Source organism: Chelonoidis abingdonii, chromosome 4 (assembly GCF_003597395.2).
Source record: "Chelonoidis abingdonii isolate Lonesome George chromosome 4, CheloAbing_2.0, whole genome shotgun sequence".
In the NCBI taxonomy this organism is placed as follows: domain Eukaryota; kingdom Metazoa; phylum Chordata; order Testudines; family Testudinidae; genus Chelonoidis; species Chelonoidis abingdonii.
In genome coordinates, this window is record NC_133772.1 from 123,277,719 (window position 1) to 123,293,659 (window position 15,941).

General features: G+C 42.0%; 1 protein-coding gene across 2 annotated transcripts in view; it reads right to left on the minus strand.

The window, feature by feature from the left end:
* The window catches only part of FBLN5 (fibulin 5), a 58,870-nt gene extending 43,172 nt beyond the window's left edge, over window positions 1–15,698 (minus strand). Inside the window, exons 1-4 of one of the 2 annotated variants that reach the window (XM_032787472.1) lie at window positions 15,294–15,698; window positions 13,063–13,117; window positions 9,939–9,987; window positions 8,589–8,819 (exon numbers count right to left, since the gene is read on the minus strand). In XM_032787472.1, the coding sequence (XP_032643363.1) occupies window positions 8,589–8,819; window positions 9,939–9,987; window positions 13,063–13,117; window positions 15,294–15,319 (361 nt within the window). In that variant the 5' untranslated portion in view covers window positions 15,320–15,698. Of the gene's footprint in view, window positions 1–8,588; window positions 8,820–9,938; window positions 9,991–13,062; window positions 13,118–15,293 lie in introns of both variants that reach the window. The other variant, XM_032787471.1, reaches the window with a different exon arrangement.
* Window positions 15,699–15,941: the final 243 nt, after the last annotated feature.

Below are 15,941 nucleotides of genomic sequence, written 5' to 3' on the forward strand. Positions count from 1 at the left end.
GGCACCCAAAAATCATTGGTGACATCTGAAAATCTTTGTCTAAGTGACATGCCCAAGGTAACACAGGAAGTATATGGCAGAGCAGGGATTTGACTCACTCTCTCCCCTAGCTCCTAGGCTAGTGCCTTAACCACCGGACAGCCCTTCCTCCATGTGCAATTGTAGTCCCTTACATGACAGGAAAGCAAGACTGAGTAGGGACTTCTGGGTTTGACCCATTGTTCCTGCTAGGCAGCCCCTTCAGCTCACGGCTGGAATACGAATTGGTATTCTACTGAACAGAGCTGGGACAGTATAGATCTCATGCATGTGCTAGTAAATTTATTTTCTTTAAAATATTCTCACATCTCTTAAATAATAAAGTGGGAAACCAGTGAACTGGTGGATGAAAAGTTTAGAGCATATTAATTTCCACACAATTTAAGGCAGCTCTTATTTTTCTGCATTGCAGCTTCCTCATGGCCTCTTAAGTCCTAGGAACAAAACACAAGAGCAACGCCAGCACGTTTACTCTGCCTATACAGTCTGGCACAGCACATGGCTGAGCTGGACGATTTACATTTGTGAAAGAGCCAATTCATATTTCTATATATTTTGGCCAAACATCTCAACTGCGACATATAATGGTGGCCAATTTCAGCCTCGAGCCAAATGGAGAGAAACAAAACTGACCCAAGAAATATAAGGCAAGAGCCAAGAAAAACAATGACTTTTATGTCATCAAGAATCCTGCCATCTCTAGGCACTCCGGACACTGCAGACACAGCATTATGCAGGGCTAAGCACTGCATTGATACTACAATGAAAATGAATAAGGCTTCCAGTATGTTTCAGACTACAGTAACCCACATTATGCTGCCGAAGGGTAGAGAGACAGAGAGAGAGAATTGTTCAGGAAACATGGAAGCCCTCAGGTCTCAATGGAATGTTATGTATGGAGTGTTGGCCAGAGTCAAGTTAGAAAATGGAGAGAGGAACAAGTCCCAGACTTGATGGATTGGAGAAGAAAGACTCAGGCAGATCTTCCAAGAACAAGTCATGACTTCAAGAAAAAGAAATGCTGTAATTGGTTGGCCAGAATGACCAGTTCATTCTTTTACTTTAAGAGCTAGCCCATAAAGTGGTGCTCATTTAATCCACTCCCAGAGTAGACAGAATTAATTGGCACATTCTGACTTTAACTGATTTGGCCCTATTGCAATCTCTGGAAGTGAGAGAAAAGTCAGACATACTGAAAGCAAACAGCCTTGCAGTCCCTCATATTAAATTAGGGATCCACAAAGAGTGTAAGGAATCAATTAAAGATTATCAATGTGGGTCAAATCCTGCCTTGGCTGATGCAGTGCACAATGTGTCCTCTGCTGCAGGAAAAGACATGGTGGGCTGGGACATCAAGCCACTACTCCTCTCAACTGAACCTGGTGTAACCTCCCACTGGCCAGTCCTTGCTGACAATTGCAGCATATAAGCTGCTCCACTGGGAGTCTAAAGATAGATGACCCCTGACTCACAGACCATGCTCACTTGAGCCGTGGCATGCAAGCCAACATATTAGCTAGCACTGTGCAGAGGTTATCCCTTGCAGCACCGTGGAGAGGATCTGATCTGCAGCTTGCCTGGGGCAGGGGAGATAGGTTCCCTGAGCTGTCTGCACCTAATATGTCAATGCATGATACAGCAAGGTGACTCTGGAGCTTGCAAAGTGAGAATAGACAGTAGCAAAGAATAACAGATTCTAAGGAGATTGAGAGTTCTCAGTTATGGGGATGTGAACCTGGCTGTGACAGGATCCCAATTTACATAGGAAAGTGCACATGCCCAACTGCCCCATATATGCTTACAAAGCTGTGCCTGCCCAGCCTGAATGCAGGGTCCCATGCTGTATGCTGTAGGGTGACATCTTCCCCTTCAACCAGTTGCCCACACTCTCCTTTGTTTCATTGTCCTGTTCCTCAGGAGGGTCAGAAAGCAGCTGTAGCACCTGCAACCAGCTCCCCACCAACTTACTAAAAAACCCAAAACCTTTTAGTCACTCACCCAATCAGAAGCTAAAGAAACTACTGTAAAGAGATGCAACTCAGCAATCATAGGGAGCAGCTCCAAGTAACCTAGCGAATGGTGCCATTGTTATAACTGGGCCAACCAATTTACCTGATGTGTGACCTCAATTCCAAAAAATGTATGGAAGGTCACTGGATGTCACAATAACCTAGAGTAACAAAAGTTGATGGAACTAAGTCAAGCTGCTTTCAATAACGAATGTTATAAACCAGTGCAAGAGAACCAGGCAGAGACACTAAATTAGTCCAAACCAAAAAGGCCACACTGACATGATTCAAGGGCTGTTGAAATCATGCTTGGTAAAAACAGATGTGGAACCAGAAATTAATGGCCCAGAATTGATATGTCAGATATTAGCTCTAACTGGAGAACAAAATAGTGAGTAGTTGAGCTATTTCTCCCATAACATCCTTTTTGGGTCCTTAAAGAAAGAGACTTGGGGAGAAAACGAAGGAAGAACAAACAGAGGCTACTTAAGAAAGCTTCACCATCTTGGCTGCCACCTCCACCATCTCCTGGCACCTCAGGCCTTTGTCACCCTAATCCTGAGAGATACCCTCACCAGACTGGGCCAGAGAGAGAGACCCAGACTGACATCACCACCTCTACTGGCTCCAGCTGAATCCCAACCATCTCCTGGGATAAAAATGGGATCAGACTAACAGCAGCAGCAACAGTTCCAGACCATGACTGTCAGTAAGACTTACTCATGCTGCAGGAGAACAGCCTTGAACTTTGGGATGCTTCAGCTCTGTATCCAAGCCGGGACACGTGGCTTAGGCCCATGATTGATTAAACTAACTCAGATAGACTCACTGGGACAAATTTGGCTCCCAAATCCTGAAATCCTATTGAAGCCAACAGGAATCATACATCCATATCTGAGTGTGGAATTTGGCACTCTGTCATCAAGATTCTCTTTAGCTGAAACGAGTTAATTTGTGGTTCCGCTGCTGGTGAGTTTATTTTATTGTCTCTTCCCACATCATCACATATTAGTACAACCAGTCAGTGATGTTAGAAAGGCACTGATATGCAGGATGATATACTCTTGTTTACTATTACACTTCACCATCCCCAGATGGCCAGCTCTTTTTTTGCAGCGTGTTCCAGAGATGCCAGTTTTCTTAGTGACATGAAGCTTTCTTGGCTCGCTCATTATATTTCTTGGGTCAGATTTACTTCTTTCTATATAAGTACTACCCTTCACACACAAACTGAGTACTCCCCTGCGCTTTAACCACTAGACCATGCTCCTTCTGCACAGCGGTTTATGGGGATGAAAGGGGATGACAATCTTAACCCCAGAGGGCTCAGTTTATGCCAGCACACACAGACGCTTCAACCACGGACTGATTCACATCACTGGGAGGCAGCTTTCACATCATTTCTTTCCCCTACAGATTCCACTAGGGACAGTGGGGGAGAGGGGGAATTAGCTGATGGGCAGGACTTCATAGGCACCTTGCTGGTGCAGGATACTCAGGAGAAGCACTGAATTATGCCCTCTCTCAGATAACGCCCTCTCCCAGGTCACCCACTCTTGCAACTGTGCTGGTGTAATGGCTGTCATCATTGCCAGCACTGAGGATTGAACCAGAGCCCCACTGAGCTAAAACCACAGATCTTTCTTGCTTCTGTCTGCTTTCCTTGATTCTTTCTCCTTTTCCATCCCTGGCTCCTCCCATTCGACAGACGTGTTAATGGGATAAAAACAGTAAAAACAAAAGTTTCAAATCTTTCTACAATGCCCAGAAGGATCTATACTTCAGGCATGTTTTAAAAATCATTGTAAATCAGGAAATGGTGGGGTGGAGTGAAGGGAAATTGGAAAGAACTCTCAGCTTATGAATGTATAATGCAAGAACACGGGCTCTAGTTCCAATCCAGTCTTGCCAACGGTTCCTGGACTGAGTTCCTCTAACAAAAGGGGCATTATGATAGTTAAGCAGTCTACAATTTGAAAGGAAAAAAGTGTCAGAAATTATATAAGTTAAAACGGACACTGGCAGGTTAGAGCTTGTGGGTGAGATTGCTGTTTACACCAGTGTAAATAATGTGCAGAATGGGCATAAATCATTCCCATTCTAAGTCGCAAGTTACACACACTTTTTACTGGTGCAATGAACACTGCATTTGCCAACCCCAAGGCCTGGTCTACACTTAGAGTTTCGGTTGACATAGCTACATCACTCAGGAGTATGAAAAATCCACACCCCTAAGCAATATATTTGTATTGACCTAACCTCAGTGTAGATGCAGGTAGATGGACAGAAGAATGTCATCAGTTGGGGAGGTATTGTTCCTACACCGATCAAAAAACCCTTTCCAGTGGTTTTGTCTGTGTGTACACAGTATGGGGCTATGCCCGCATAGTTATGGTGACCTAGCTATGCTGGTATAATCACTGTAAAGTAGACATGCCTCAAGTGTTCAGAACCATGAGTCAGTCCCCAAAGAATCAGGAGGTTTAAAAATTACCACCACCCTCTGGTATCTTTCTATGCCTGGTGATTTTTGAAGCTTCAGATGGAACTTGGGTCCTATTTTCCAGCTTTTCTCTGCAACTACAAGGGCTAGAAACTTAATTTTTTTAAATGAAAGCTGAGTGTTTTTATGCAACATCACCATTCCGGCAGCTGGGGCTTTGAGAATAATGCCAAATATATATACACACACATATCTTTATATATCTATATCTACCTTTATATATATACACACATACACACGACTATACAAGATGAGGAGAGATTCTCTGTTGGCCTGCTTATCTTTCTAGAAAACAAATATCTTTCCCTGTGGTGCCAACAGCAGCTCTTAGGTTATTAACATCGAGAGCATTTAAGCTTTCATTTATTGCCCGTAAGCTGTTTGTTTCCCTTTGGGACAGGGCGCAGAAGCCCCAGGCCTAGACCAGCAGGGAAAGGGTTAACCCCTTCCGCTCTGTAAGTGGCCATAGCAGTTTCTTTCTAGTGCGTGCAGGGTTCTTGTAAGAGTGTTAGTCCCTGGGTATTACGGACACAAAGTAGGTGATTGTCTCCGTCTTTTATTGGACCAACATCTGTTAGTGAGAGAGACAAACTTTCAAAAGACACTCAGGAGGGGAGTTGGAAGCAGTGCATACTATAAGAGGGGCTGCTTTTCACCCAGTGCAAGAGGCTCTATAGGGAGGCTCTCTGGCTGCAGGATTGTGGATGAGGACTGTGTTAGGATTGAGGAGAGCCAAGTCGTAGCAGGACTGGAGAAGGAATCTGTTCACCTTGCACCTGTGACTCTGGCCAGAAAGCATGAGGGCTGGAGGGCTAGAAAGGGATGGATTCCTTGTGAACTCTTCTGACCAGGAGAGGAATTACTTATGTTTATCTTTAGCTATGTTGGAATAAATCAATCCCTAGGAGGGGGAATGTTATTTGAACCACCTCGGAGTGCATTCCTTGGAGAGTTAAGGCAAAGTGAGGCTTGGCTCACCAATCAGTTGCCAGGATGGGATAGACTAGGGTGACCAGATGTCCCAATTTTATAGGACAGTCCCGATTTTTGGGTCTTTTTCTTATACAGGCTCCTATTACCCCCCATCCACTATCCCTATTTTTCACACTTGCTGTCTGGTCACCCTAGGATAGACAGATCCTTCCACAACGTTCTTGCTCTTCTCTCAGCTCGGATAGTGAAAACAGGTTTGCGAGGGGATGGTTCATTCATTAAAAAGAATGTTTCCACTGGAATTGTAAAAAAAGAAAAAAGTAAAGAAAAGATTTCTATTGCATTAGTTTGGCAAAGGGGTATCTTATAAACCCTAAATGTGATCTGAGAGAGTTTCTATAACCTACGCTCCATAGAACAAGTGGGCACTAGGCTACCTCCGCTCCCATTGAATTCAATGGCCAAAAGTCCCATGGACCTCAATATAAGTGGTTAGGCTAGTAGTGAGCACTTTTGAAAACTTCATTGTAAAAGACTGTCCTAGGTTTCAAGGGGCCTGGAACGTTGACAAGTGGGGAAGGGCAGGGGCAGCTTGAAGGGTCACTGACACTAGCAGTTGTTTTTATGGCTCAGGAACCCTTTTGGTTCAGCATTTCTTGTGTATGCCTGGTGAAATTCATTCCTATGGAGAGGGTCAGAACAAGCCCAATACATTATTTAAACCCTGAGGGCGTAAGTGATACATAAGCCTTGTGTTGTCCCCCAGCACAAGGGTGAACTTTACCTCCATAAAATAAAGTGTTCTGGGTGTACAAGAAATACTAAAATGGGCCCTACAGTTACTGCAGAAGAACTCATGGAAGCTACAGCGTAGCGTGACAATCTTCTATACTGTCTATCTAGGTGCCTTCCGTTCCCATCTCAGGGAAGTGAAACACAAATTGTCTCCAGAGCATTTCACTAAATAACACACAGTCTAAAACAAAGTCTAACCCAGTGGAGACCCAATGGCTGTGGCGAGGTCTTGTTTTCTTTCTTTAAGCTTTGTTTTTTGTCCTTACACAAACACTAACTATTATCTGCCTCAATTCAAACCTGATGGGGAGGTTCAGAAAATGTTTCCAGCTAATTGTGATTCTGATGGGCCACTCTCCATCTTTTCCCAGCTATTCTGCTCAGTGGTTGCATTCAGCACAGCCTCCCCTAGCAATTAATTGCTGTACTCACAACACCGGTGGCTCTACTGGAATGGTGCTGATTGAAAGAAGCATTGGCCTTCATAGTTCCATAACATCATCAGAAATGATGTGAATTAATTCAGTAGGGTCAGTAGGACTAATTAATACTATACTTAACTCACAACACCTGTCATCTGAGGATTTCAAAACTCTTTGCAAAAAATTAATTAAACTTCACAACATCCATTATTATTACTACAGCTGGTTGAAAAATGGGCTCCCCCCCTCCATGAAAAATTTAATTTTTTGGCAAAAATTCAAATACAAAAAATTTTCTGCCAAAATCCAGAAATATTTTGGCTGAAAAGCAAAATATTTTGATTCAGAAATGCTTCCCTAATGGGAATTGTAGTTTGGATGCCTTAAGTTCCCATTCTTCTCTATTGGATGGTCAGACTATATCTCCTATCATGCACCAGTGCTTCCCCTCTTGGAGAGGGGAAGCAGTGCATCATGGAAGAGATAACTGAACCCCTAAAGAAGAACAGAGACATGAGGAAATTGAACTACGACTCCTATGAGGCATTGCAGCAGCATATCTAAATAGAAATATTTCCGGATGTGGGCATTGTTTTTCAATGAAAAACATATTTTTCTATGGAAAGCAGACATTTTTCATGAAAAAATCATTTTGTTGAAACCCAATTTTTCCAACACTTTTGACTGAAAATTTTCAACTTATCATCTCCATTTTACAGGTGGCATAACTGAGGTGCAGCAAAAGATAGTGGTTGCACATTGAGTCAATGACAGAGGCTGAACCCACGACTCCTGCACAACAGAACACTTGGAGCCTGAGAGTGATGAGTAAGGGGTTGGACTAGATGACCTCCTGAGGTCTCTTCCAAACCCAATATTCTATGATTCTATGATACCAGTTTCACACCAAAGTAACTCTGCTGATTAGTGGCATTATGTCTGCTACACCTATGTCAATTTAGAATTTGGCTTGCAAGCTGTACTCTTGAATCTAGAAAAAAACAAAAACAAAAATGGTGGTGATTCTTTCTCACTTAAACTAATGTACATCAGGAGTAATTCCATGGATAGCAAGCATCATAGCTGGGTAAAAGTGGTATGTGGGGGGTCAGAATCAAGCCCAAAAGATGCACCTATAGAAAAGCTACAAAATGGAGGAAACAGTAAGAATAGTTATTCATTATTTGTGTTACAGGATCAGTGCTCTATTGGGGCAGGGACTGTTTCTTACTGCATGTTTATACAGCGTCTAGTACAGTGGGGTCCATTTTTAGTTGAGGCCTTAAAGTTATCCTACTAATACTACTAGTTTTCGGGTCTAAACATACATATAGTAAGAGAGAGTTCCTGACCCAAAGAGCTTACAGTCTAAACAGACAAGGCAGACAAATGGTGGGAGAAAGGAAGTCTTATTATACCCATTCAACAGATGGGGATCTGTGGCACAGAGATTAGGAGACTTGCCCAAGGACACACAGGAAGTCTGTGGCAGACCTTGGAATTGAACCTATAGTTCCCGAGTCCTACTCCAGTTCTTTAAACATAGACCCTCCTTTCTCTCAAGGACAGACTCATGATGGTGAAAATTCATATACTGTATGCATCAGTGAATCATCTGACAGAACCATCTTTCAAATCAACAGGATGGATTTTCATTTTTAAGAAAAACATGCAGACTGGAGAAAATACCTGTTTGCCCTGAACTAAGACCATACAAGCAGCATAATAGATGTCCTTCTATGAGAAATGCTATAGTTCAACCACAATTTATCAGGTTTCAAGCAAGAATTAGTGTGTAACATTGGCCTCAGTTATGCAAGAGGTTAGATTAGATTATTGCAGTGATCCCTTCTAGCCTTAAAATATATAAAGTGTTCTACTACTTACCAACACATTGGTTGTTTTCACCCATTTGGTAGCCAAACCGACACATCAGAGGTCTTGTAGCAGTGGGGTAGTTGGAAGCTGGAGGTGGTGGATAAATGTTTGAATAAGGATTCACATATGGTGATCTATAAACTGGATTTGTTCGGGGAATGCATAAATAGCCACCATTCTGGTTAACACACACCATATCTCCTCTACAGGCCTCAGGAATAGTCCGACATTCATCAATATCTGGAAGGATGTAGTAATAGAATGGCAATTAGATCAGCAATTTCCATAACTGGTCCTTAATGTGACACATGCACAGAACAGCACATATGATACGGTTTACTTGGGATTTTGCTGAATATGTGATACATGGTTTGTGTTAGGAAAAGCTATGCTTCCTTTGCAGAGGCTCACTTTGAAGTCAGCTCACATCATAACAGGAAACAGCATATATTTTCAGCCTAGCATGTGTTCTACTTGTTCTACTTTATAATCAGGGGAAAAAACCAACCACTTTTCTTTCCTATAGATGCTCAGTTAAACACTGATCCTACAGCCCATTTCTCCTAATGGATCTGTCCAAGCCACAACATTCAGCTCCAGATTTCAAACACTTGTGGTTTGGTTTGCCCAGCTGTGAAACTTGGATCCTGATCTGGGACTCCGCAGTGCCTCCCACACACAAAGTTTGAGATGTTCAAATCTGGGGATTTGGTTCAGGTCTCTTTTTTGTTCTGACTGGGATTTTTTGTCTTGACCTTAGAAAGATACAGAGAGATTATTAGGATCTGAGCATTTCCTTGGCTGAGAGGGTGGAACTGCTAGGAAACTCAGACAGGACATCTCTGTTTTTATGTTACTGTTTTTAACTTACTATTTGTTAGCGTATGTGGAAGCTATATTGACAGCCCCAGAGACTGAAGTCCTCTGTTAATCCACAGAAAAGATGCTCCATGGGCAAAGTTCAAGTTTCCCTGCACTGCCCCAAAGTGCACCTTAATTCTGAACTAGAGAGTGAGAGGAACTCTCCCTGGCCTCTTGGCTGAAGCTGCCAGAAGTAGCAAGTAGTGGGTATTTATGATACTGAACCCCTGTTCTCTGGCAACTAGACTGAGCTCCCAAACTCATGTCATCACAGCCATGGGAAAAGCCCTGCATTCAGTCTGAACAATGACATTTTCATATTGAAAAAATGATGCAAGTGAACAATTTCCAAAGGCTTGTGCATAATTTATATATATTTGCCAGACACTGAGAGCATCCCCTTCAGCCAAAATACACAGATAGTAGCACGTTATTAATTTAACAAATCCAGAGGGTCTGAACCCCAGTGTAAATGAATTGATTCAGTCAAAATCCTACCTAAGCATTGCCCAGAGGCACGGTCCAGGTCAAACCCGTTAGTGCATTGCTGCTAAAACAAGAAAAGAAAGGACACTCAGTGATTGTGAAATTGGATGATAAAAAAGAAAATCACGTGATCATCTGGCTTATTATAGTGCAATGTGTTCAGCACTGTACAATACGCAAAAAACGAACAGAGTACCTTCTCCAAAGGACCTGTGTCTTGACTCTCTCATATGCGAAGTCAGCAGACTTTGAACTCAGAACCTTCAGCACTGCAGCACAGACCTCTTGCTTTAGCTCATGCAATAATTCTAAAAGCTGGCAGCAGTAGCAGGCTGTCATTCTCTAATGGAGAAACCAATACCTAGTCTGCCAGTGGTTTAGCACTCAGTGCATAGGCCACTGGACTGGGACTCAGGAGAGCTGGGTTCAATTTCTGGCTGTGCCACCAATCTGAGCGGCCCTAGGCAAGTCACCTGCCTCTCAGTTTCTCCATCTGTCAAATGGCAATAATGATACTGACAACCTGTTTTGTCAAGCACTTCAAGATCTATGGATGGAAAGTGCAATGTAAGATATAGGAATTATTATATCTCCTGTCAGGGCCGGCTCCAGCTTTTTTGCCGCTCCAAAGCCAGCAAAGCAAAAAAAAAAAAAAGATAAAGCTGCAATCAGCGGCACTTCGGTGGCAGCTCAGCCACGCTGCTTAATTCTTCAGCAGTAAGCCCTTTGCTCTGAGAGGGAGTGAGGGACCCACCGCAGAATTGCCACCAAAGACCAGGACGTACTGCCCCTTTCCATTGGCTGCCCCAAGCACCTGCTCCCTTTGCTGGTGCCTGGAGCCAGCCCTGTCTCCTCTTAGCACTTGTCTTCATGAGGACAAAAGGTGTGTTGTTAAAAGTCATTAGCAAACTCTAGTGTTGACAAGGCAATATATATATTTTTAACACATGCTAAGCAGGTGGAGTTGGAATCTAGGGTACCAGCTTAGCACATATGTAGAAGTGTTGCGAATACCACACCTTTAAATCCTCCTGTAGACAAATCCTTAGAGGAAGATTTTTTCAAGGGTGCATGCTTTACAGCAGTCTTCTCACCCCACCACACAGACCATCAGTGGGGCTTGAACGGCGGTCTCCAGTATGCCAGCACAGCCCTCTCCATGTCAGCCACAGAAGTAACTCCTGTAGGGCCTCCTCCAAAGCCCAGTGAAGTCAGTTTAAAGACAGCCATTGACTTAAATGGGTTTTGGATCAGTCCGTCAGCTGGTAACAGTTGGGCAGCCAGTAGAGGGGAGCATGACACCCAATCTGTCAGTAGGTTACACTGACAGTGTAAGAAATAGGGACATCGAAGACAGGATGCACTGGAAGAACCAGAGGGCAAGAGGACTTAGTGGTGTTTTTCTTCTGGGTGTCAAGGAAGAAGTGAGTTTTCTACAAGTATTTGAAGTCAGTAGAAAGTGTTGCCTTGGTGAGCTGGGAAGGGAAAGTGTGTCATGCATATTTGGCAACAATGTAAACTGCAGGTAGGAGTGACAGAGTGGAATGAACAAGAGGCTGAGACAGGCATTTTTAAAGGGTTAAGGGGACATGGCAGGAAATACATGAATGGTCATTTAAATGTATGAGGTGAGTCCCTCCATCTACCCACAAGAGCACTCCAGGCCATCACCTACAGTTACAGATCATGTGGTGGGGAATTCTGCAGGCACTTTGACATTATGAGATGTTTTAGCGTCATCTGGAGGAAGCCAAAGGTATTCTGATGGGAGAGTCTATTTTCAGTCTGTCACATAAAGAACATACATACTCTGTGTGCTTTTAACCTCTTCACCTAGCTACAGTGACATTCTTCACATCTTGTGGCTGTTGCCTATGTTCGCTAGAGCTGGTTGGGAACTTTTAGATGAAAAAATATTTTCATTAAAAAAGGCCAGTTAGTTGAAACAAACTCTTTGTGGGAATTAGGTTGGTTTCAACAAATGTCTTGTTTTGAAAAGAACTAAAAAAAGTTTAGGAATTGTCAGAAGGATGTCCTGTTTTGACATTTTCAAAATGAAAGGAGTTCCATTTTTCAGCTGGAAATGACTTTGTTTTGAACTTTAATTTATAGCAAAAAAAAAAAGTTTAAAAAATTTAAAATATCCAAATCAAAATGAAACGTTGCAAAATTATAAAAAGAAAACATTTCAATTTACTCATTTAAAAGTAAATTTCAATTATTTTAAATTTTATTTTCAGTTTATGAAAATGTTTGATATTTCAACTTTTCATTCCAATTCAGGATGGGAAAAAAATGCAAAATCTCTAAAATTCTCACAGGATGGGAAAACTATTTTTTGCCCAGCTCTAATGTTGGCAAAATATCAATTAACAAGCCACATGCAGTCAATTGTCAGTCCAACAGGGGATTTCAAACCCTTCTGTAAAAGGTATTTGGAAACACGGCCCTGAACAATATAGGACTATTACCTTCAAATCAGATTCTACCTCCCCCCCCCCCCCCCCCCCGCACCTAATTTACAGTGAATTTAATGCCCAGGAACATGAAGGACTAATAAAATTTGCTTGAGCCAGGCTCAATTCAGGCAGGAACTGTGTAAACTTCTTTATGCAGCCCTACTAATGTAATATCCCTCAATCCTGAGCTCCAATGCTCCTGGATATTCCCAGGAATTAGAATTGTGACTAGGATGACATCTCCAGGCTCCCAAACCCACAGGTGAAAGGCCTGGGGCTAGATCCTGGAAGCTTTCCATACACAGAATTCCCATTCAAATCAATGGGAGTTCCAAATATGGTGGGTCCTCACTGGTAGAACTCAGGACTCAAAGTTCCTTTGTTGGTGCTTTTGTTTGTTCATTTTCAAGGACTACTTAGTTCAGAGGCAGTGTCTGGTTTCTTTGAGACCTGTCTTTCTCCAAGAATTTCCTGCTGAGTTGACAGTCCACAGTAGACTTCAGGATCTCCAGGATCCTGCTGGCTCCCATTCCTCCACGCTAAACCCTAGACCACATAGCTTCCTGTTCATCTAAGCGCAGACCACAGATTTCCTATTCACCTGCTATCAAAGTAAGCCTCATGCTATGAAATGCTTTAACATAAGAAAGTATATGTACTTGGTGTGCTCATCTCACCTGTGCTTTCCCAGGGCGTGTAAGGCAGGTGGCCAGCACGAAAACCGTCAGTATCCTATAATATGCATAGAAAATAAGATGTAAACATTTTTATGCACATGTTCAATTCACAGATTTAGATACGAGGCCAAATTAATCTCTGGTGTAACTCCAGTGCACTCCACAGCGCTTACTATAGATGAATTTGGCTGATGACATATAACATTAAGTATATGGCCCAGATTCAAAACTCTGAAGTCAGTGTTCTTACTCTGGACTAACACCAGTGAGATCAGAATCAGGTCCTAAATATCTGTAGGCTAATCCGTGTCCTTTACTATAGGCTATACATAAGCTCTTCAAAGGGTAAGTTTATAATAGTTAATGATAAAACTTTATCCCTCTGTGGCACCTGTCCTCTGAGAATGTCAAAACCCTTCACAAGCATTAATTTAGTCTACAACATCCTTAGGAGTAGGTCAGTATTATACACAACTTACAAATGGATAAACTGAAGCACAAACCCCACAGAGCAAGTCATTAGCAGGGCTAGACCACGCTTCATCCCCAAGAAAATACTCTCAAAATCAACTGATTTCTTGGCATCAAATTGTAGCTCTTTACTCACACTGAGTATTATCTTGCTCGGCAAGTAAATACATTGTGCCAGGTCATCAGCTGATATAAATCAGTATCTTCAATGAAACTATGCTGATTTACAGCAGCTGAGAGTCTGGCCTATGTATTTCCAAAGGACTTTTTGTAAAGCAAGGAACTTCTCAGTGACAGGATCTGGCCCTTTGCTATTAAATATTTGGCTATAGACTGAGCCCTGGAAGTATGCTTTGCCCATATAAATACCCTGGCCAAATCAAAGTGATGGATATTAACTAGTGCCAGATTTGAATCTGGAAAGAACAATAAGAAATTTATTTTATTTTGTGCACTTTAATTTCAGTGTTTTCCAGTTTCCTTATATAAAGGTCATTTTAGAGCCATGTCTTGTTTATGCTGGAGACTATTACTGAATGTCTATAGCGTATACAATATATTTAAAAAAACAATATGGGAAGCAGGAAAATTTTAGGTGCCCTCAGTTCTGCTACTTAAAGGAGCAGCCAACTTTCCCTACAGGTTCTTTTAGCTCTGTTTACGATTCGTATAGCAAGTCAAAGTACTGAACATGACCTATTAGATACATCAGACAAGACTACTCACAAACTGACTGGCACATTTTAAAACACCAGTATGTTTAGTTGAGGAATAAGCACTGAAAAGTACACACAACCTCTAACATAGTTGTTCATGATGCTGTGTAACAGGCAAATGTTGTTTGTTGGCAAGTTTTGTAGTGACACAAACAGGCAAATTCTGTGAAGACTTTTCCCTAGAAATGGAGGTAATGCATTTAAGGCACTGCATCATCTATTTAGGACTGCATCTCTTTTATGGATCTCTTAAATCCTTTTGAGGGATAGAACACATTTTCTCAAGCATGCACTGTGTACATTACTGCACATTCATTTTGTATATAGAAAGAGGAATAACGGAAGGAAATGAAACATTTTATCACTCTATGTTAAAAGTGCCTAACGGGGCTACTCTGATGTACAGCAAAAATTCATATCTACTTACTGATAGTATCCACAACTACATACATCCTTCAGTTTCAAGAATTAAGAGCCACTAGGTTCTTCTGAGTTATGAGGAACGTGATAGAGCAATACAGAGATTTCCTGACGTGGGATTGGGCTGCAATCACTACTTCAATTGACTTTACACTATCAGATCCCTCATCCCCCTGAGAATTATTAACAGACATATAACACAACACAACCAACAACATTGCTTTAAGCTGGTCCTGTTGGTTTAATCAGCAGATAAATTATTATAAAATAGCAATTATCTTCTGAAACAATAGCTAGTGAAGTTTAAATCAATTACTGTGAATCATATCTGCAGAGAAAGCAGCTGTGATTTTAGCCAGAAGACCCTTTACTGTAGCAATTCAGCATTCCCACAAGAGACAGATTCCTAAATGCAGAATACAGCATAGATCAAGACAGAAATTGCTAGACAGCACAGCTTTTATAACAAACAAAAAGAGCTTTACCCTCTCTCTGACCATTAAGATCCCATCTCTTTGCAAATGGCTTTAGCAAGTGAACTGGCATAGTGACTCGTAGCCACAGATGTTTTCCATGAGTAGGTTTCCATTCAGTCAGTAAAATAGTTTGATGAACAGTACCTACCTCTTTACTTCTTGCATGTCCAACATTAGTTAGGAAAGAAGGAAAAAAGGAGTCTGCAAGCTGAATAACTAAAAAATGTGTCTGAACATCGGCGTTTTGCTAGCACTTGAGTTCCTCAGTCATTTGTATTCCAAAGAATGAAATACCAAATAATAGAAAGGGCAGAGAGAGGTCTGCTCCTCCTCAGACACTGGAGAGGATACAGCAAAAGCACCTGGTTTTGCTTAGTTCTCTTCTGTAATTCAGCATTAAACCAATTGAAGGAGGAATGTTAAAAATGAACACTTCATTTTCTAAGTATGTTAAACAATGCAAATGGGGGCCTCAGTCTGGAGACAGCTGGTTTAGATTACAGAGCTCACCAACTGGCTAGACTCCTCACAACAATCTTGAGGAGCCTGCCAGGATAAAAGACACAGCTTTAAGGAAAGCCTCTCCTACTGCAAACTTTACAAGTAAAACGTGTCTCGTGCAGAGGCTGCATTGTTATTGGATAGAGTCCCTTATCAAGGGGCTGGAAAGGGGACTGTTTTCCTTTCGTTCAGAGCAAAAAACTGAGGCCCTGTAGCTGGTGTCTCAGCTTGGATGATGAATATGCAGCACTGCAATACTTCATGCCAATGGCATACTGATGAAAGCTCTGGCCCT